Source organism: Magallana gigas, chromosome 2, assembly GCF_963853765.1.
Source record: "Magallana gigas chromosome 2, xbMagGiga1.1, whole genome shotgun sequence".
Classification (NCBI taxonomy): domain Eukaryota; kingdom Metazoa; phylum Mollusca; class Bivalvia; order Ostreida; family Ostreidae; genus Magallana; species Magallana gigas.
Window position 1 is genome coordinate 17461263 of NC_088854.1, and position 22571 is coordinate 17483833.

General features: G+C 34.4%; 1 protein-coding gene across 1 annotated transcript; it reads left to right on the forward strand.

Moving 5' to 3' along the window:
• The first annotated feature begins 2874 nt into the window (after positions 1 to 2874).
• Positions 2875 to 22469, forward strand: LOC105340985 (cholesterol 7-desaturase nvd). Its single transcript, XM_011447254.4, has 6 exons — positions 2875 to 3656; positions 14514 to 14702; positions 17147 to 17325; positions 18331 to 18576; positions 21266 to 21439; positions 21684 to 22469. Exons 1-6 carry the CDS (start codon positions 3221 to 3223, stop codon positions 21849 to 21851), a joined length of 1392 nt encoding a protein of 463 aa, XP_011445556.2. The 5' UTR covers positions 2875 to 3220; the 3' UTR covers positions 21852 to 22469.
• The last annotated feature ends 102 nt before the right edge of the window (positions 22470 to 22571 follow it).

Consider the following 22571-nt stretch of genomic DNA (forward strand, 5'->3'; position numbering starts at 1 on the left):
TTTATTGAAGCTCTCCTTGAGGTGATAGGTTATGTTAGTCTCCACCCCATTTGTTTGACTGCTAAGATATTTTGCACCCCCATTTGGAAACGAAATATTTTGTGCCAGAACCATCAATTATTTGCTTACACTTCTGTTCCATTTACGTACATGTACTTATTACAGACTTTCGTATTCTAAAGAAAATTATAATTATTTTATTTTCATTTATTTACACCCGAATGTTGATTTTTATGATTCGGAAACACGTTAAAATACCCAGGTAAGCTTAAGGATTTGAGTCCAATTTTCTACATACCCTGTAGATATGACAAGATGTAGCAAGCTAACCTTTCTCCTTTAATAAACTACATTTGTAGGCCAGTTTTACGAATGACCGTTTAATCTGCATGTAAGAAGATTATGCAAGTGCATTTCATCAACTTGATTGATAGTGGTTCCCTTTGAAACCTATGTTCCCACTAGCAGTCCTAAATTTGTGTATTCTGAATAACTGAAGTAATGAGGTTGCACATCTGAAATGTATACAGTACACATGCAACGATAACGAAGTATTTTGAACGGCAAATATGAGGTTGGAGTAAATCGTGAATATAGGTATATGTATATTAAATTCATATTTTCCTGCTGTATCAACTAAACAAGAAGTATAATACATTTTCTACATCTGGAATTACATATCTGGCGCGAAACGTGTTCGATGTTCAAGTAGCAATTATGATATTTATGATACATGTAATTCACTACAGTGAAGTGATGGTCGCGCGATTTAAGTGAAGAGTAAAGCAAACTTGAACTAAGACAATACATTGTTGATAAGAAAAATTGTTTAATGAATGTGCAATACATAGAACTATTGAAATTTAATCTTGAATCAAGAAAAAAACCGAAAAAAATATTGCTGTAAACGTGATTGTGAAAAAAATAACTGAAAAAAAAAATGGGGTATGAGATTGGGGTCATACATGATAATCCCAGTCAATCCAGTAATGATGTCAATGTTATACTCAAAAGTTTATCAAGTAGAAAAAACTTAAACATAATAATTACTTAGTTACGCCACAGGTGCTTTTGGACGTGACCGTGCACTACCCCCCCCCCCTTTTTTTCAATTTTTTTTCAATTTTTTTTAAAATTTCTTTGAAGACGTGCTAGGAGTTTTTACCGCGTGTCCACGTCGTGCTCTGCGCGCTGACTGCGTGCACAAGACGTTCTTTACTTCTTGGTCGGTTAATGTTAATTTGTTCAGTTGTATGGGGAACAAACAAGAATTTACAACTAGTAAAAAAATGATATATTTTTGTTTTGTTTTGATGAATAGGTTCATTGTAATTGAAACATAACTACTTCTAAATAACTTGTGAATGACTAAGACAAAACTCATAGTAGTCAGGTCTGCACAAAAGAACCGATATTAGTTGTTAGAAAACATAGAAAAGATGTGAAAACATCAGAACCAAATGGCATGAATTCCATCTACGTCCTTTGATAGGTCCTGGAAAACTAGCAAATGCTACTTTTTACATAGTCATGATAAATACTTCATCGCTTGCTATTGTACAACAACCATTGTTCGAGTTTTCGTGGTCTGGATGACAACGCACTAGAAACGCCGTCAAAGCGCGGTAAAAACGCTAATAAACGCAGAAGAAACGTCAAGAGAGCGCGATGAACGCAGCAACAGCTCTTTGGGGTCGCTGTGTGAACGCAGCCAAATGAAAAAACAACTTAGCTGCGTTCCTTGAGCGCGCCGACGGAGCTCTCGTGGCGCTGTTGGAGACCTTACGGCGCTGTCACGGCGATCTCATCCCGCTTTTACGGCGTGTTTATCAGAACGCAGAGCCATGGCGCATTGTGCATGTTCAAAGTGCGCGCCGTCGCATGGAGTTCTAAATTGTTCTAGGCGATCCTACCACGATGAACGAAGATGCCCTTGCGTTGTTACGGCGCTGTAAGAGACTCTACTGCGTTTACCTTGGCGTTGTACATTATTTACAATATGTAAGAGCGCAGCGGGAGAGCCGTGAGGACGCGATGTAACAGGGGTTTCACGGACTCTTGTCATATTGTAAATTTTGAATTTACTGGGTGGGTGTAAATACAAAATTTACAACATGACAACTTGTCATGTTGTAAATTTTGTATTTACACCCACCCAGTAAATTCAAAATTTACAACATGACACTCTCAAGTATCAACAGAGTTGTATATGACCTGATTTCACACGTTAATGATGAGGTTCATGTACGTATAGAACCATTTTAACAAGAGCTTGGACTTTTGGTAGTTGAGTCAAACGGCAATGTGACGTAGGCATGTCTATTTCATTGCTGGCCGCTCAGCCATTGCTCTTTGAAATCAACAGGATTTGTCTGGCTTTTGAGCGATGACTACGCAATCAGTGTATAAGCGTCATTCTAACTTGTTTTGGCGCAATAAATAGATCGTTACATCCTACTGAAAGTCCAAGGTCTTGTTAAAATTGTTCTAGACAGCTCTTGATCTACACCTTGAGTGCTAGGGTTAAAATTAGTGTGCGGATGTATCTTGACAAATATTGAAGATAACCCCGCATATAATCAAATATGTGATTAATGCTGAGTGATACACATGCACATAATTATATTATTTGCTACCACATCTCAATTTGCTATTATCTAATTTTACGATTTTATTAATATTCCTCAAATATTCGTGATAAAAAATTTATCAAAATACCGATAACATACCGCAAGACACGAGTGAACATTAGATAACCTTGAATTTAAAACTTTGATTGTGACGTCACGCGTACTACATGGAAAGCTAACCATGCATGTCCAAGCCTATAATCCACTGTATGAACACAATACGTGATTTGATGCAAGACCTCAACATTTATATCGACGTAATATTGCACTACATTTTGAACAATCATAGCTCGATGTTTGCTGTGTCGATTTAACTTTCCCATTAAATTCCCAAACTCGGGAACTTACTATGCCACTCTGGCACTATTGAAGCGATCTTTTTTCTCGCGCTTGTGCATTTAAATTTTTTTCCCCAAATCGAGTGATGGGGCGTGATTTTCTATTGACTCCGAGCTATATAATCATGTTCAGTCTAAAGTTGGCGGAAATGGTGGCAGCTCAATGAAAGAGAGAGAGTGCAGACGAGGACATTCGATAAATCAAGCCGCATATAACTGTCAATAACTTTCACCTGGCGAAAGAAGCAAAGAATGGGAGAATTACACAAGTGGAGTTCATTGGGAGTGATAATTTGTCTATTGATTCTCGCCGTTTCTGCAACCGTTTCACAGAAGGTGTTGAACGTGCCCTTGTACGAGACAGGGCGCTGGTGGTGGGTCTCGCTGAGGGACCACCCAGTCCTCACTGTCCTGACGGATTTCTCATCTGTGTACATTTACGCAGTCTACTTGGTCATTGTTTACGTCCTGTACAAACTGTACCGTATTTTCTTCGTGCCGTTGAATAGGATTAGGTACCTAGGTGACATTGGGTATGCTTCAGAGGGAAATATTAAGGACACGGTCAACAGAGTGAGGAAACAAAGGATTGTGGGGGACATACCCCCAGTCTACCCCAACGGCTGGTTTGGGCTTATAGAGGGGTTCAAACTCCAGACTGGAAATGTATTAAACATTACTGCCTTAGGTAAGGAATTACAACGTTACAATGCTACATATTACAATCATTAAGTTACCACAGTGTTTTGGCATTTTTAAACAACCTAAGATCTTTGCTGATCATATGCTCGTGTCAAAACTGAGTGTCACTATATGATTTACCTGTTTAAAGATAAGAGTTTATTAACAAGTGCATGGTGGTATGTTATATTGACTGATGACATTAAACTAGTATATAGGGCATCGAAAAACTCGGGCCTTAGAGCCTCCATAGATATATTATCATATTGAATTAAAATTTATTTACCTCAATAAACATTACTTGAATTTACTTCAAATACATGTACAACGTTCATTAATTATTTCGTCTCGTTCCACTGAGATTTTTCTTCCTTCTTAGAGCGGAACAAACATTACTTAATTTTGAATTTCCCTGTTTGAAGAACGTTATAATGAGTTTTATAATGGGGATGATATATTTCATTTTGCGCGAAATTTACCGAATTCAGATATAAATAACAGCTAGAAATTAACACCTCCCAGATTTGAATATATACGCTATTTGTTGATATCGTTTTACACAATTCCAGCCGATGTTAGCGTTTACATTACCATTATACCCGACTCCATGGATCAAGTCATTTCTAGTATGTATGCGGTAAACCCGACCCTCCACAGAATACAGAATATTCCAGATGTTGATCATTTTTGCGGGGACATTTAATTGTGGGTTTCATCTTGCATAAAGTATTTTTCTTTTTTAAGTTTGTTAAAAAAAATCAATTTCTCATTCAACATATAATTAAGTATGATACACGAGCAGGAAAATAATATAAATGCGTCTAGTACATATACATTATGAGAATGACTGAGTATTTTATGCATGTTAAATAACTAATTAAACTACTTGATTGCTTTCATAAGTACTGCTTTCATAATCAAGGATAAAGTAGAGGAAAGACGAGGGTTAGGGTCCTTATTTTTGTCAATTCGTTGTTTAAAAAACTATCATGTGGATTTTTTAAAGATAATTTCCTTTTTCCCGCCAAATTGTTCTAATTAAGTTTCATAACGAAATCTTTGAAACCAACGTTTAATAGGTACGTGACTGACATTGTATATATTCTTGTTGATGATTTAGACTTGGTTAATTATTGAAAGATCAAAATATACGGAACAAAACAATGCATTTACTAGTATTACATCTTTTGCTATTATTAAGTTGCGATCACAAACGATCATTCGGGAATCGCTGGTCTCCGGTCCTTGGTTCTGTTTTCTCCTTCCTTCTACATCTTTCCAGCTTGTCTCTTTCAGTTTGATATTTTACGTTTATATTACCTATCACTTTAAGGTCAGACGATACGTTCCTCAATTTTATATCACTTTTTTCATTGATTTACTTTTACTTTGACAAGCTTTCTTGCATTTGTGCAAGATACTAGAGTATACAATTTCCTATATGATCTTATTGAAAATACACTTGACTTGCTGATTCTAAGTTTTTTGGCATATCTATATATTTTTTTTAAAGAATTTAATCACTTAAGATGATAATAAACAATAATGATTTTATTTGGTTTATTATCAGGCCGTTGAAAATTTGAAAAATAATTATCATTTTTCGACGAACGTGTCGTCTGGCCTTAATTGAATATCTTGACCCGTTGCCCTTAATTTCAGTTCGATATCTCGTCATACAATCTTCCAGTTTGATATTTTGTCATACAATCTTCTGGATTGATATCTGGACGTGCATGCAGCTTTTCAGTTCGATATTTTGCCTTACAACCTGTCATTCAATATCTCATCTTTCAACCATTTGAAAACAATACCATGCCTTCCAACACCTTGCCCTTCAACCTTCCAGATCGATGCTCTGCCCTACAGAAGTAGAACCCGACCATGAGAGTGATTCTACTCTCATCAGTAACCGATTTGGTCTTTGAAACAAACTATGAGCTAGAATGGTGTTAATTCGATTCGTGAGAGTGTTTCAATAGCTTGCTGATTTGGCATTAGCTATTGTTGAATCAAACCTCGTCGAACACTTAAGACTACAATTAAACAATACAGCATAAATCCAACCGTTCAACAACTTAACATTAATTAAGCAAGGAATGACATTTCATTTGTTTTATTGCGTCATAAATTTCGTGATTTCGCAAAAGATCAATTTTTACAAGTGATAACACACAACGAGGAAGGAGATAGCAGGAATATGCCGTTCTCAAGGACTTCGAGTTGATTATTATTTGTTGTAGTACTTGAAAACTACTGTTGGCCATAAATGACTCCCAGGGTTAAGCAATGCTGTCGGTCCATTCTACTTCATAACACGCTTTACAGGGATAAAACACAAATCGATACAACAACTCGTTAGCAGACACTTGTTCACCTTAGACTCCGGGTGTGGTGAGTTTGTTTTGCAACTGTTGCTTCCTTGATCCCCGAAGCAGATTAATAATTCATACGTAACTTCCACCATCAACAACTGATGGCGATCAGTTGAAATGAAAAAAAAAACAGCCTGCAACTAAGGCTGACAAAATGTACCAAAGTAACTCGGAATTTCAGCTCAGTTGTTCCTCAAAACGTAAAGGAAAAGTTGGTTTTTTTTAAAACCGCACTCATATTGTTTCAACTAAATGTAGATGATTGTGTCTGATTTATTAAACCCATCGATCCGATCATAGTTTAAGCTAGAGATAAATGCTTTGCTAGCTGTTACAGCTAAGTTGGATTCATCCTACAATTCCGAAGCCAAACCTGTAAAAGCATACGCTGCGAATGTAATTTTTTTTATTCATACTTCAATGAAAAGACGGTTTTTATACACTATGGTTTTATTCTCATTATGAAAGTTCTGTTTTTTGGTGTTTTTTTTTTATTAATGATTCAATTAACTGTAATGAAAAGATGTTTTAAATCCTAAAAATATGCGTTCTAGATTGATTACAACACCCGAAAACATCCCGTATCCGTAAATTACAAAACAATTATTTTTATATCTTTTGAGCAATAGAACGTGTTCCTTGCTAATCTAGTTGGCAGCCATTATCAAATATTCATACTCCCCTGGTAATATTTTGCTGGTCCAAATGACCGATATATCTTGTATGTACATGTAAATGTTCGCACTGTTGTATTAAGGTACATAAGGGTGCCTGTTTACTTGGATACAATCAACATTTTTCTTAGTCACAGATGTAGTAGATTTTTTATGCAATTTCGATTTTCACCTTTAAAAATCGCGGTTGAAAGATTTTCAGTATAATTATGCAATTCCCTAGTACAAACAATTAGAACCAATCTTGGTCTTTCTAATTGCAAAATTGAATTGTATATTTTACTCAGTGCTAGTATGGTTGGTTGCTTTCTAAGAAAAACTTGATTAATCGGTGAAAGTTATGTAAAGTTCACAAAAAGAGACTAGTTTTAGGTTCCTCTTCGATGGACTTACAAATGAAAAATTTGGAAAAGAAATACTAAGGGAAGTGTTTAAAGAGTTTTACGTAAATCCGGATTGCCTTTTGAACAATTTTATGGGTGTAAAACATGGCAATTCTATGTACACAACACTGCTGGGTAAATGCATGATTAAAGCTATGTCTATTTAACCTCACAATGAGTCTTGACAAACTTCACTTATTTTTGTCAAAATATTTTATAGTAACCATTGGTTACTTTGATCAATCCATCTAAAGGTTCAATGCTGTCTGTTGGCATGAACACATTAAAGAGATACGTCTGTACCAGTACCATTCAGCAACTTCTGTTAGTTTTCTTTCCATCTTTTTCTTGGATGGATTGATGTTTTGTTCGTTAAAAAAGACGGATCAGTTTGAAAGTATCCCATCAGATCATATGGTCATCATTAAGACCTTTTGCAAAATTAAATTCCTCTTTTCGCCATTCTGTCATTATAGCAGTTTTCCAGGGTTTTTTTTTATATAATGTGTTTGTACAAAATCAGTTATTAATATTTAACATGCGACTGTATATCGATGACTTACATTTCAAGTTTTGCATAAATTGACCAACTTTCAGCAGTGTTATTCTTGCCAACATTTAGCCTATGCAACTTACCGTCTGGCATTAATCAATCTAGTGTTAACATATACTCATCACCTATTCAACAAAATACCGGTATCTTGTTTTTCTTTTTTTGAATGTTCTATCATTATTATCATAATTTAATGACTTTCTGAAAGAGCTTTTCCGCAAATGTGACCTCAATACACGAAATTCTGAGTATTTTTAATTACCGTAATAGGATGGAGTATAATAAGTACATCCGTTTTGTATACACGGCTTTGACTCGTAAGGGTTATTGTGTATGTGACAAATGAAGGTGTGACTTTACAAATAAAACGGTATATTTAACCAGATCAAGAATTCATTTCAAAATAGTAGAAGATCAATAAAATCGCAGATATTGATACTCTTGACAGAGAAAGACCAATCGATACACATTTTGGGTTTGTTTCCCCCTCAAATCAATAAATCTAGTATATGTTGTTTTTAATTTAGTTCAACCGTAACAGTAATATAATGAATAAATAATATCCCTCACATTATTGGTGAATCGGTGATCGATATCGAGTAAATCGCAGCCAGCTCAATACCATGTATTTAAAAAGCGTTCTTTTGAGGGGGAGTTAAGAAGTGGGACTTAAAAAGACCCACAGAGTAGCCCGAACATGTCATAGGACCTAGTTAACGGCCGTATGTGTTGTCACTCGGGCAAAAAGTTTAAATGTCCACTCGTTGCTTTGGTTAATGTGAATGGGAGGGTGAACTATTGGTAATTAAGGATAAGATCAAATCTGAAGGGCGCAATCGGAAATGGGTTGATACTTGTCCTGGAATATATGACTTTATTGAGTAAGAGTTGAAAGTACCAAGAAAGTAATGAGGAGAGAGAGAGAGAGAGAGAGAGAGAGAGAGAGAGAGAGAGAGAGAGAGAGAGAGAGAGATTTTAAAAATGATGTATTTAGATATTATATTGTCTCTTAAATCAGGTATATCAGTATAACATGAACTATAGAAATGAACAAAATCTATCTTTTTAATTTCTTTAAAATTTATTTTAAACCTTTTGTTTAAAATGATTTTCCGAATTTCCAAAATATTTTTTCTTAAAATTGTGTTTACGTGTATCTTATTGCGCTAGTGATTTTAGTTTCTTACATGTAAGGGTATTGCTGCAATTGATGTACACGCTCAGTGCTTTAGTGGCAAATAGACCCATCATATAATTTAGCATAAAGTGTTTGTGATTATAGGTACTTGTTTTCTCAAGGGCCGAAATTTGGCTCAATTTCCAGTTGAAAAAAAGTTTAATTTTTCCTTAAGCAGCATTTCATTTTTACAGAAAACTTTAATTTTGCATTGAAGGAGGCCGATGGGGTGGGGGGGGGGGGGTGTGAGGGAAAACTACAATACCAAACTCTTTATTTTTAACCATATGTCATTTCCTACCTTATATGTAAAAAATACTAAATTCTACCTTCTGGTTTTTAGTGGGGGCCATCTCAAAATATTAAAAAGCACCATATGCTATATATCTGGAGCATGACGAATGAAGATTGGTATAATGGATTCATTCAAAAAATAGGGAAAATGTCCTCGAGGATAGCATCATTAAGGTCTTCCGTTTCCAACGGAAGACCTTATTGTTATTGCTTTGTTTCTTTTTAGGGTCTTCCGTTTCCAACGGAAGACCCTCTTGTTTTTCTACTGTTTCTTTCTATTATTATTATTCTTAACATTCTTTTTCTGCCTTCTTTAAAGCTTTATTTCTCGAAAACTATTCGACCGATTTGCACGAAATTTTCCGGACTTATAGAACATCGGAAGGGATAAATGTTTTTAGTTAAATTTTTTGTTGACGTCACTTCAGGTTTCAGATATTGACGATTATATAATTTTTTAAGGGTCATTTTGTCCACGCATCTCCTCCGAAACTAATCAAGATAGAAGCTTCAAATTTTCAGGGATTGTAGATGAATATCTGTAGATGTACCCCCATGCTTTCAATTATGAAAATTGCTCAAGGCCTTAAAGCTCGCCTGAACCTGAAAATTAGCATCAAATTTGTAAACGAAATTTTTGCACATTTTTTGTTATACCTTTTGATGTATAAATATTTTCTTAAAACATGTAATGCAAGAGTTGTTTCAATTTTCACGAGCTTTCATTTAATATCAAGAAAAAGGGGCTGGCCCCTCAAATTAGGGGCTAAGAGGACTCTAAAGACTTTTTACAATAACTCTTTATTGAACAATAATTTGTTATTAATTATAGAAGCAAAAATGTTCATTGTACAACTGTTTATCTATACAGTACCATATCTAAGTCATATATTACGTAATAAGGGGTTTTAAGGGGCCAGAAATTCAAAAGTTTGATCATTATAACTGAAAAAGGAGAAATATTTTCAAAAAGTAATGTATAACAAAAGTTGTTCAGAATAATGTTCTGTACAACATGCTCCCATAAATTTTTTGTTGATGGTCCCATTAAGGAGTTTAAGGGTCAGCCCCTAAAATACATTTGTTCAGATATCTCGAGAACGGTTAACACTTGATGAACACTTGTTGAATAAAATATGTTTATATTTGCAATGCCTTTAATCTGATACCAAGAAAAGGGGGCCGGTCCCTCAAATTAGGGGCCAAGAGGGCTCTAAAGTCTTCTTACAATAACACTTTACTGAACAATAATTTGTTATTAGTTATAGGAGCAAAAATGTTCACTGTACAGCTGTTTATCTTTATAGTACCATACTTATTTCATATATTACGTAATTAGGGGTTTCAAGGGGCCAGGAGTTCAAAACTTTAATCATTACCATCTGAAATAGGAGAAATATTTTGAAGAGCAATGTAGAAAAAAAATGTTAAAAAGAGTGTTCTAAACAATATGCTAACTAAACAACTAAAAATTTGTTGTTTGTGGCCCCGATAAGGAGTTAAAGGGTTGGCCCATAAAACACAGTTGTTCAGATATCTTTAGAACGTTTAACAAATCGTGAATACATGTTGAACAAAATATGTTTATATTTGCAAAACCTTTTATTTGATATAAAGAGAAAAATGCTGGCCCCTCAAATGAGGGGCTAAAAGGGCTACTAAGTATTTTTATAATAACTCATTTCTAAGCGTTAATTTGATATTAATCATTCAGAAAAAACCAAAGAATTTTTAAGCTTAATCTTACAGTTAAACATGTTTTAAAATCGGACGATGCACTACAGATCAATTGGGGTTTGTTTAAAATTTGATTTTTTCGGAAATTTTTGATTCTGCGTTCTTGGTTTGAAAAAAAAAGCGTAAAGGTGGCAGGGGATAGTTTTTTTGGTCGAGGAAATATGAGGGAGATAGTGCTCATATATGAGATTTAATTTTTCAGTGGATTTTTAAATTTGCTAAAATTGGTTTGCATGCAGGGGACACATGGTCCCGACTCTTGAGAATTTTTAAACATTTCAGAATAAAACAAGTACAACTTACATATGGCACTATAATGAACAGCCAGGAACGGTCTCAAAATTTTCTGAAAAATTGCCCTTTTTTCACATTTTCACGGGTCCAGAACCGCGCTCCAGTCCCGAGCAACTGCCATAAACTACCATAGGATTTGTAGCTTAATGTATACCCATGCAAATAATCACCAATTGATGGGGGGTCAATCACCTTCTTTTCGAGTGACATTTCGTGTTCTGAACCCACCCTACTTTTCAAGCACAAAACCGAAAGTGAAAATGTTGGCCTCAGTTTCGCATTTTTATTCCATATCTGATGAAAAGTGCTACCAGTATTAAAGTGTCATATATCAATGAAATTGACATGAGTTCCTCTATCCACAAAATGAATGCAATAAATATTCTAGCAATTTATACCCCTCAAATAACCAGCCAAACCCCAGGTTCTCCCTTTATTTCAAAATTTTGACCGGGTCTTTCCTTCGAAACTATCCCCTGCCACCAAAGTTAACTGTAAAATTAACTCGTACCAAAATTATTGTTAAGTTGTACTTGAACACATTCGGATTTTTTTTGTTAGGACGTTCTTATAATCGGTAAGGCTTTTGTTAAGTCGTACTTAAGATCAATCGGATTTTGTTAAGTCGTACCAAAAATTATTCGAATTTTTTCTTATTGTTTTAGTTACTCTTGTTATTGGTTTAAGAACTCTGCTTCTTACGGGTACTTTAAGCTTTACTCTCGACATTAACGAAAGACCCACTCGTTGCTTTGCAACGAGCTTTGCTCTAGTTCCCTTTTATTATTTTTTTTTTCTTACGCTTTTTTGTACAGGCGATTTCTTGAAAACGGCTTGACCGATTTTCGTGAAAATTTCAGATCTTGTAGATATTGATAAAAACCTTATATTTAATTTTTTATATTAATGACGTCACTTCCGTTTGGGAGATATTGATGTTTTAGTGATTTTTTGAGGGTCATTTTGTCCTGCTATCTCCTCCTAAACGAAAAAAGATATTGAATTTAAATTTTCAGGGATTGTAGACAAAAGATTGTAGATGTGTTTAAAGGCATTTATGGTTGTCTGGCTTCAAATGCGTCGAAGCTCGCCTGGACCCGAAAATCGAGTTTGAAAAAACGACGTAATTTTTAATGGTTTTCGTTCTTTATCTCCTTTCCTGAAAATATTTTACCATAACATATAGAGCAAATAAAATTTATATTTACAAGAGCTTACGTTTGATAACAAGAAAAAGGGGCTGGTTCCTCAAATTAGGGGTCAAAAAGGCTCTAAAGTCTTTCTTCCATAGCACTTTACTGAGAAATGTTTTGTAATATGTTTATGAAGCAAAAATGTTCATCTTTTACTAATAAAACTATACATCATAAAATTTTTATTATGCGTTACGTAATTAGGGGTTTTAAGGGGCCAGAAGTCCAAAACTTCGATCGAATATATCTCAAAAAGGACAAATATTTTGAAAAGCAATATAGAATTAAAGATGCTTAGAATGATGTTTTAAACAATATTTAATCATAAAAGTTTCGTTATATGGCCCCAGTAAGGAAATTAGGGGTCGGCCCCTAAAATGTCCTATCCCAGATAGCTCTAAAACGGCAAAGAATTTCTAAACACTTGTTGAACAAAATATGTTTAATATCAAAAGAACTTTCGTATAATGCCAAGAAAAGGGGGCTGGCCCTTCAATTTAGGTGCCAAAAGGGCTCTAAAGTCTTTCTTCCATAGCACTTTACTGAGAAATGTTTTGTTATATGTTTAAGAAGCAAAAATGTTCATCTTTCACTAATAAAACTATACATTATAAAATTTTTATCATGCGTTACGTAATTATGGGTTTCAAGGGGCCAGAAGTCCAAAACTTCGATCGAATATATCTCAAAAAGGACAAATATTTTGAAAAGCAATATAGAATAAAAGATGCTTAGAATGATGTTTTTAACAATATTCAATCATAAAAGTTTCGTTATATGGCCCCAATAAGGAGATTAGGGGTCGGCCCCTAAAACGTTCTATCCCAGATAGCTCTAAAACGGCAAAGAATTTCTAAACACCTGTTGAACAAAATATGTTTAATATCAAAAGAACTTTCGTATGATGCCAAGAAAAAGGGGCTGGCCCTTCAATTTAGGGGCCAAAAGGGCTATAAAGTCTTTCTTCCATTGCACTTTACAGAGAAATGTTTTGTAATATGTTTAAGAAGCAAAAATGTTCATCTTTCACTAATAAAACTATACATTATAAATTTCTATCATGCGTTACGTAATTAGGGGTTTCAAGGGGCCAAAAGTCCAAAACTTCGATTGAATATACCCCGGTATCTCAAAAAGGACAAATATTTTGAAAAGCAATATAGAATTAAAGATGCTTAGAATGATGTTTTAAACAATATTCAATCATAAAAGTTTCGTTATATGGCCCCAATACGGAGATTAGGGGTCGGCCCCTAAAATGTCCTATCCCAGATAGCTCTAAACGGCAAAGAATTTCTAAACACTTGTTGAACAAAATATGTTTAATATCAAAAGAACTTTCGTATGATGCCAAGAAAAAGGGGCTGGCCCTTCAATTTAGGGGCCAAAAGGGTTCTAAAGTCTTTCTTCCATAGCACTTTACTGAAAAATATTTTGTTATATGTTTAGGTAGCAATAATGTTCATCTCACATTTATTTAACAATATATTATGATTATTTTATCATGTGTTCCGTATCAAGGGGTTTTTAATGGGTTTTAAGGGGCCAAAAGTACAAATCGTTGATAACATACCTCAAACAGAACAAATATTTTAAAAAGCATCATTTTGAAAATCAATATAGAATAAAATGCTGAGAATGATGTTCCTAACAAAATTCAACCATCAATTTTTTTTTGTTGGCCCGATAAGGAGATAAAGGGTCAAATATCAAAATCAAGGTCATATAACCTTCAAAAAATCGCACGGAAGACCTCTTCGTTGCTCGCAACGAGATCGTGTCTAGTTCTAATTCTTTTTCTTGAAAATGATAAATTAAGATATCGTTTAATTTAGACGTATGAATTCAACTATTTGGATTGATTTCATTTTTTCAAGTTAAAGTAATAATGTGCTAACTGGATAAAACAGGACAATATGCTGCGAAATGGGATAAAAATCATTACACAATTCATTGTCGTACGAAATTCGATTTTGTCTGCTATGAAAATATCTAGGTCTGAATGTCATTATCCTATCCTCATCCGTTTCTTGACTTTATGATTCTCGTATATTTGTGTTTTACAAATTCACTTAAGAAAAGATCACACTGTCTTCAAATCGAAAAAAGCATAAGAAGTCTTCCACATACATCTATATGTTGATACAAGATAAGATTAAGCATTTTCCAAGTTTTTGTTGACAGGGTTGAATTTGGCCGTATTCCGAGCGGAGGATGGAAAGGCGCATGTCGTTGACACCTATTGCCCACATATGGGCGCCAATCTTGCCGTTGGCGGGCGAGTTGTGGGCGACTGTATCGAATGCCCATTCCACGGCTGGCAGTTCCGGGGAAGTGATGGGAAATGCACCAAGATTCCATACTCAGAGAAAGGTTGGTACCATTATAACTATACATGTCTATTAAATTGATAAAGGTTAAAATACTTTATACTTGTACAAAGGTAAGATTCAGTCATACTTTGTATACATACATAGGTAAAGGTCAATACAACTATAATTTACACAATACTATATAAACATGTACTTGTAAATGGAAAAAGGTCAGAAATAATTTATTGATAAATAAAAGTTACATAGATAAAGGTAAAGAAAACTCTATTTAAGGAAGATGGAATTTTTTTTAGCATTATCATAAGGTGATCAAATACGGTCGATGTGATCAAATCCATTAAACCCGAGGGGCTTAATGTTAGAAAGATCACGCCTGATCGTATTTTATCACCTCATAATATTCAAAGAATGATTTCTTATTACTTATATGTATATAATTTTCAGCTTTTCTTTATATTAGAAATTAATTTATTGACAATTTTATGCGATTTTTATTTCGTATAATTATGTAATTATGCAAACCCCACTTGCGCGGTCACAATACGTCATTTGCATCATTGATGAAATTTATTGGACTATATGTTACGAAGAAGGTATAGTTTCAGTCATATTTTGTCCTGTTTTAAAGTGATTTTTAGATATATCACAAAAATTAAACGGTAGCGTTTATTTGCACAAGAATATTTAAAAATTGAGAATCTTTTAATAATTTCCTTATTAGACTTTGAGGGTAATTGTGACTTCTGGGCCATAAAAGTGCTTAATTTCCTGTTTTTTCTTGAGGCTTAGCAGGAGACACCAATTTTCAGTACTTTTTTAAATAAGACTTCGTCCCTTACCTACAAGGGAATTTACATTAAAACTTTATTATGGAATTTCACATAAAATATATTGATATCGTTGTAGGCGACAGCTGTGGACATATTTTGAGAAAATGTGTCATTTTTTGTCAGTTTTGGCTACATCTAAGGAATATAACAGATTTTCGAAGTCATTATTTCCTTTTAGAAACAGAATAAAAGTGCATAACTTCATACTTTTTACACACATGTTTTCAAGGTTGTATATGTTTATTTTCTTTAGATTTAAACAACATTTGAATTTCAGGACAATATTGAAAGAAACTGTACCATTTCAGCAGTTGTACGATTATATATTGAAATAGTCATTGATGAAATGTGATAAACTATACATTACAAAATCGATTTGTAGTGTTATCACAGACAAAGACACTGGAAATTTAAATATACACAGATAAAGGTTAGAAATACTTTATAATTATATACATGAATACATGTAATTATAATATTATACACTATGATGAAATTCATATAAAACTCTGTATATACATTTACAAAAAAAGTCATGTAAATTAGTTGATATACAAGACTAGTATTACTATATTCATAGACAAGTAAAAGGCGGCATATCTACAGAATATGCATAAAACACGGGGTCAGTTACTGTATTAAAATACATGACATGCGCGGATCTAGAAATTTTTTCAAGGGGGGGGGGGGGGGCGAAAGATAATTGTGTTTGCCGGGGGGGGGGGGGGGGGGGGGTCCGAGGCATATTTGTGATAATTTTACTATGTAAATTCAATAAATTTTCATCTTCCCGGGGGGGGGGCACCTCTAGATCCGCGCATGCATGAGTTATATAGATGTGTACTCAGGTGTATAGTATTAGATTCAATTGGAATTCAATCATTCCAATAAAAGCTTGGATTTTTAGGTAGTTTTGTCAAACAGCAATGTGACGTAGTCTTTTTAAGGCTCTTTGAAATCAACAAGATTTGTTTGGCCTTTGAGCTAAGACTATGCAATCTATATTTCACTCGAAACCAGTGTCATTTTTAACTTGTTTTGATGCAAGAAATAGTCTGATAATTATGTCCTACCGAAAGTCTAAAGTCATTTTTTAATTCAGTTTGCAGTCACATATACAATATCCGCTGCTTGCGTTTTGAAGATTATCATTGTATTTGAAAATATTGCTTACTAGTAGGTAGAGAGAAATGGAGTGTGTACTTGTTTGGTTTATTCTTATCATTATTTCTGAACTGCTTTAAAACATAAAGCAAATTATATGAAATGGTCATGGTTTATGATAATGAATACACAATGCTGTTAGTTACGTTATACAGTTCGAAGTCGCGGTCAGTTTGACGTTACGTTTACAACGCTACGAAAAGTCACGATTTTCCGTTGCATCACTATGAACGCAGAAAAACTCTGGTATATAGCCATAACAAATTTGAAATTAGACAACCTTTAGATGTGTTCTATAAAATTGTGTTAAAATATACAAATGGGCAAAATATGCCATAACAACGCAATATTTGCGAAAACGTTGGGTTTCTCGCCCTACTCAAACTTAAAGATATCTTAACTTTAGAAAAAGCGTCATTTTATAAGTATGCTGTGTCAGAATGCTTTACTTTAAACGCCTTCTTATGATTCTTCGACTTATTTTTATCAGTCCCAGATGTTGCGAAGATCAAATCGTACACGTCGACGGAAGTGAACGGCTGGATCTACCTGTGGTACCACGCGGAAGGATCCGAGCCGACCTGGCAGATTCCGGTAATTCCGGAAATACAGTCAGGGGACTGGGTGTACAACGGCCGGACGGAGCACTACATTAATTGCCATATAGAGGTAGGGGGCAAGGGATTGTGTAAACATTTGAGTAGTTAATTACTTGGTTGTTAATGTCCAGCATCCCACTTTAACAAGAAGTGAACGTAAATCATTAGAATCTTCATTCGCTCACAAAGTGTGAGAAATATCTTTCATGGAATGATATGTAGCGGAATCTTTCTGGTTTGTTGATATTTAAAAAATTATCTTTCTCGTTTATTAAATTTAAGGGAGTCTGTTCAATATTCTGAGATGAAAAGGAATCTTCCTCATAAATGAGACATATACTGAGTATACCAAGTTTCACTGAGATGTAGAACCATTAAAACAAGACCTTGGACTTTCGGTAGGAGGTAGCTATCTATTTCCTGCGTCAATGACGTTGAATTCAAGTAAAATATGCACCGATAAGCGATTGCGTAGTCTTAGCTCAAATGAGCCATGGCTGAGTGGCCAACAATGAAATAGACAGGCCTACGTCACATTGCTTTTTGACACAACTATCTAAAGTCCAAGCTCTTGTTAAAATGGTTCTTACAGTGTTCTTCCCTAACTGAGGTGTAATAAAACTTAACAAAACATAATACTTCACTTGCGCAATGGAATCTTTCTCATGCAGAATCTTTCTCGTAATGTATACATTGAAATGTAACGAAATAATTCTCATTTATGAAAATGTAAAACAGGTTGTTTCATACTGAGATATAACGAAATCTTTCTCTTATATAGAGTTGTAAAGGGATTTCTTTCTATATATCAATCTTCATTTGTAACGAAATATTTCATTCAAATGACATACTACTAAAACTAAATCTTGCACATCTTGAGTGGTAACGAATTCTCACAATCATAATTATATCACACTTATTTGTAACTGATTATTTATTCATTTTCAATTTTACGGAATCAATAGACAATATCTGAATATCAACAGACAACATCTGAATTACCAAAATCCTTATTCGTACTTTATCATGCTTTAAATAAGTTTTAACCAAACTACCAAATTTCCGCTTCTTACAGGAGGTCCCGGAGAACGGCGCTGACGTGCAACATCTGAAGTGCGTGCACACTCCACTGATGACGTCAGGGATCGACCTGCGCTACATGTGGAGCAAGCTGTGGTCGTTTGGATCCCACTCCTGGACAGCGAGCTGGGAGCCCCACCCCGCCCCAGAGGAACACATAGGGACCATGACACTGACCCACTGCTTGTATCTGTTCGGAAAAGAAATGAACCTAATAGACATGACGGTCAAGGCTAGACAGGTGAGTCCCCCGGGCACTTGTTTCCGTAATAAAGAAATACCCCAATATTATCCAAGATACATGAAGAATAAACTGAGAGAGATTGATTAGGACTATACTCTGTCCCAAGTTTTTGCTTCCACCACTTTTTGCTGGATATTTCAATAATCGTAAATACCTTTGTGCTCAAACTACGTTCATCCACTCATATGAAAAATGTCCAGATTATCTGTTTTGAAACGCCCCCCTCTACCGCTTCAGGTTTCAATACACATCCCAAAATAGAAAGTCTACGGAGATTTTGCATTGCATCAGTCATTGATAACCCCGGATGATAACGTTGAAAAATTGCGCGAGGTATCCCGAGTATTTCCGAATGGAGAAAAGATGTAAACATTTCCCATTATAAATCTCCGTAAGAAATTTTTTTTCGTTCCTGTGAACTTTAATGAGTGAAAAAAAATAATTGTTCAATGAAGATATCTTAGATATATTCCCTTTCATTGATTTCAACTGTACTTCTTTCACAGGTATGTGTATTTTCATTAAAAATCACCAAAAATGGATGGAAGCAATGACTTGGGACAGACTATAAATACTTTAAGTAACTGCGTCTAGCTGAAATTATGTATTACTCCCTTTTATTAAGCACATTAACATTTTTTGGTCGAACTATTAAATATCTAGAGCATGATATCCTGTTAAGAAAGTTGCATTGTCTAACAAAGATCTTGTTTAAATGGGAGAAAATAATAATTTCTGCGAAAAATATTTAGTTGTACCAGTGTCATCGTCTGTGATAACACTACGAATCGATTTTGTAATGTCCAATACAGTTCAGTGTTTATGTTGATATTTAATCGTTAAAATACTGAAAATGATACGAATATAAGGATTAAGGAATCATTCTTTTAATTTTAAGAGTTGATCAAATACGGTCGGGCGTGATCAAAGCTATCATTAAGCCCTTACGGCTTTATTGGATTTGATCACCCTGACTGTATCTTATCACCTCACGATACTCAAAAAATATTTCGTTATCTCTCAATTACATTCGTATTTAAACAGCTACTCGTAGTGTTTGGTGTCATCTGTAGATTTGTTTAACTAGTATCTAAAACTCCTGGGGAAAAAGGCTCGATTTGAAAAAAGTTGAAAGAAGATCAATTAATACTAATCGAAATCTTAAAGATTTCTACGAGAAGACCCTATATAACGTACATTTATTTTCGGCCCATGATTTCTTATTCGCCTTCCTATACTTGCAAACGATTCCACCTTGTCTTGAAGAATCCCAGACACAGTATATGATTGATAATCTCCAATGACCACAGTAATTTAAAAATTGTTTTGAATTCGCTCAGTCTGAAATTTGCCTGCTGACATCAGGGCGATAGGACGAAAATAAAACGAAGGCGAATATTTTTCTTTAAACAATACTTCATGGCTTGAGAAATCTTATTACAAATTGAAATTTCCAGATTGATCTAAAAAGTAATTTCTAAATGACAAGTAAAATGTACTCATGTTGCTGCTGATAGCAATGAAAGTTGCGATTAATGGATTCTAACGATTAACTGAAGTAACTGTAAATTAAGCAGCTATTTCTTATCTTCAACAACTTCTTACATTCTGTGTGGTTCAAGACATTCCAAATGACAGCTGATATATATCGATTGATCCAAACTCTCAGCACGTCTCTGCAGTTTTCAACTAAGAGAATTCTAGAAATATGTAGTAGCCTAGCTGAAAATGTTATGTGCCAAAAAAATAGATAACTTAAAATGACTAATTCGGAGACGTAAAATTAAGAACATTTTCAAAGCAGATGCGTTTAGAAAATAAATATTTACTTTGTTATTGTATACAGAATTGAAACGTTTTCGGCAATGAATTTTTTTATGAATTAAATAAATGTTTTTATTCTGTACAAAATTAACATATCGTCGCAAAAACCCCCATTTCTGAACTGTTTGATGTAACAAATTCACGTAATTCAGTCATGATTCGATGAATATACCTGGTGTGTGGTTAAAAGCCATTGTAATTCAGGACATGTCCTAGTTCGATTTTTATGATAACGATAATAGTTTTTCGTTTCCCATTCTTTTGAAACATTAAGTCAAATTTTGCAATTCCACAGTAATTTCAGGGTCAGTAGATACTCCATGGATTACTATCGGCGTGACGTCATCTTGATCAGGGAAAGAATTTGCCAGGCTGGTTTTTTTTAAATACAAATTCACTAACAGACGGTTATCGGTCGTATGTAAGCATTGGCGATGACGTAAACAGTTTAAGTGGATGTTGGAGAACAGATGACATCAACCACTACGAGAAGCTGTTTGATAGTCGAACAATCGAAGACATATCAATTATAACGTCAACATGCCTGCGATTTGAGGTGTTACTACATAAGCCTCCACTTCTTAGATGGAAAGACGGTTTTGCTGTAGTTTGATGACTTTTGTTAATTAGAATTATTTTGGAGTGTTTTTATATCAAAATTCTATAGATCGACCTTGGGTACAGTAATTTTATTATAGTTCGAATTCTGTAGCATTGTCTAGAGATAGAATTATTTTATTTTAATACTTTGTACATGAATATATATATTAGGTACATCGACCTATAAAGATAGAGTAATTTGATATACTTATTATGTAGATTGTTGTAGATGTAGATCAGTCTTTATTTACTTACATTTTAGATCGGTCCAGGGATAGTATATCTGACATTCCAGTCCCCGCTCGGTAACGGAGCCTTCCTGCATCACATTACTCCATCAGAGCCCTTGCTACAGAAGCTAGTGCATAACATCTACATACAACGGTACAGCCCCACCGTGGTGGCCAATTTCCTTATGCTGGGCGAGGCTATCCAGGTATTCATTCCAGTTTGATGGACATACTATTTTTTCCCCAAGAGATTGTAAATGTCCTGGGTTTTTTTTTATATTTACCAATGTATTGTTTATTTTAAGTTCAACTACAGAGACTGTATTTTCAAAGATTTTCTTTGTAAAATATATTTTTTTTTTTGCCATTTCAATCCAACCTAGGCTATGATTTTTTAAGAACAATATACTTTAATACGATACCGTAACGTAAATGATTTTGTACTTGCAGGTCGAGCGAGACATAATGATTTGGAACAACAAACGATATGAACGGAAACCAATGTTTGTCAAATCTAAAGAAGATTCTTTAGTTGCAAAGCACAGGAGATGGTACTCTCAGTTCTACTCGGAAAACAGTCCTCGGTTAAAGTTTCAGAAAGACACAATGGAATGGTGATTCCGATACTACGTAACTAAATAGAGTTATCTCCCTTAAGGCACTTGGAACTTTCTAAAGCTATGGAACAGTATTTTTTTTTTAATTGATCGAATACTAGTATAGTATTAAGTATCGTTATTTCAAATGTGCAAGTTGCCAACCTTACATTAATTATGTAATGACTGTTTAGCTGCTGTATGCTTATGTAGTACTAGTTCTAGAAATTCAAGAAAATTCTAGAAATAGCCACCCAAGAGGTAGGTCAAAATCAGGGCCACATTTGGGTGAGATGTACAAAATGTGCTGAACTTATGTATGCATGTAATTTAAAAAAACAACGAAAGGACAACAGGTGATTGTCAATAGATGAATGTGATGTCCAGCTTGTATTGGCACAGAGGAGATGACGAACATTCCTCTTTAACACTCTGTTTTGTTTTTCAGTTATGTTCGAATTTGTATTGAAGATTTTTTCTTAATTGAAAAGTTTTGTATCAGTGGGTATAAGCAAGATGATAGTTGTTATGAAAGATAGATGACATTCAATTATTTATTATATGTATTTATTGTGTGCATGTACGTCTGCTTCATCTGTTTCTACATCTTGATTAAACTTCACAACTACAAACTGGTTTCCTTCCGTTTTTTACAATCCTGATTAAATTACACTGTCACACCTATAAATGTATTCCGTTCTTGTTTTAAATTTGTAAAATGGCGTCGACCTTGGTGATCTAT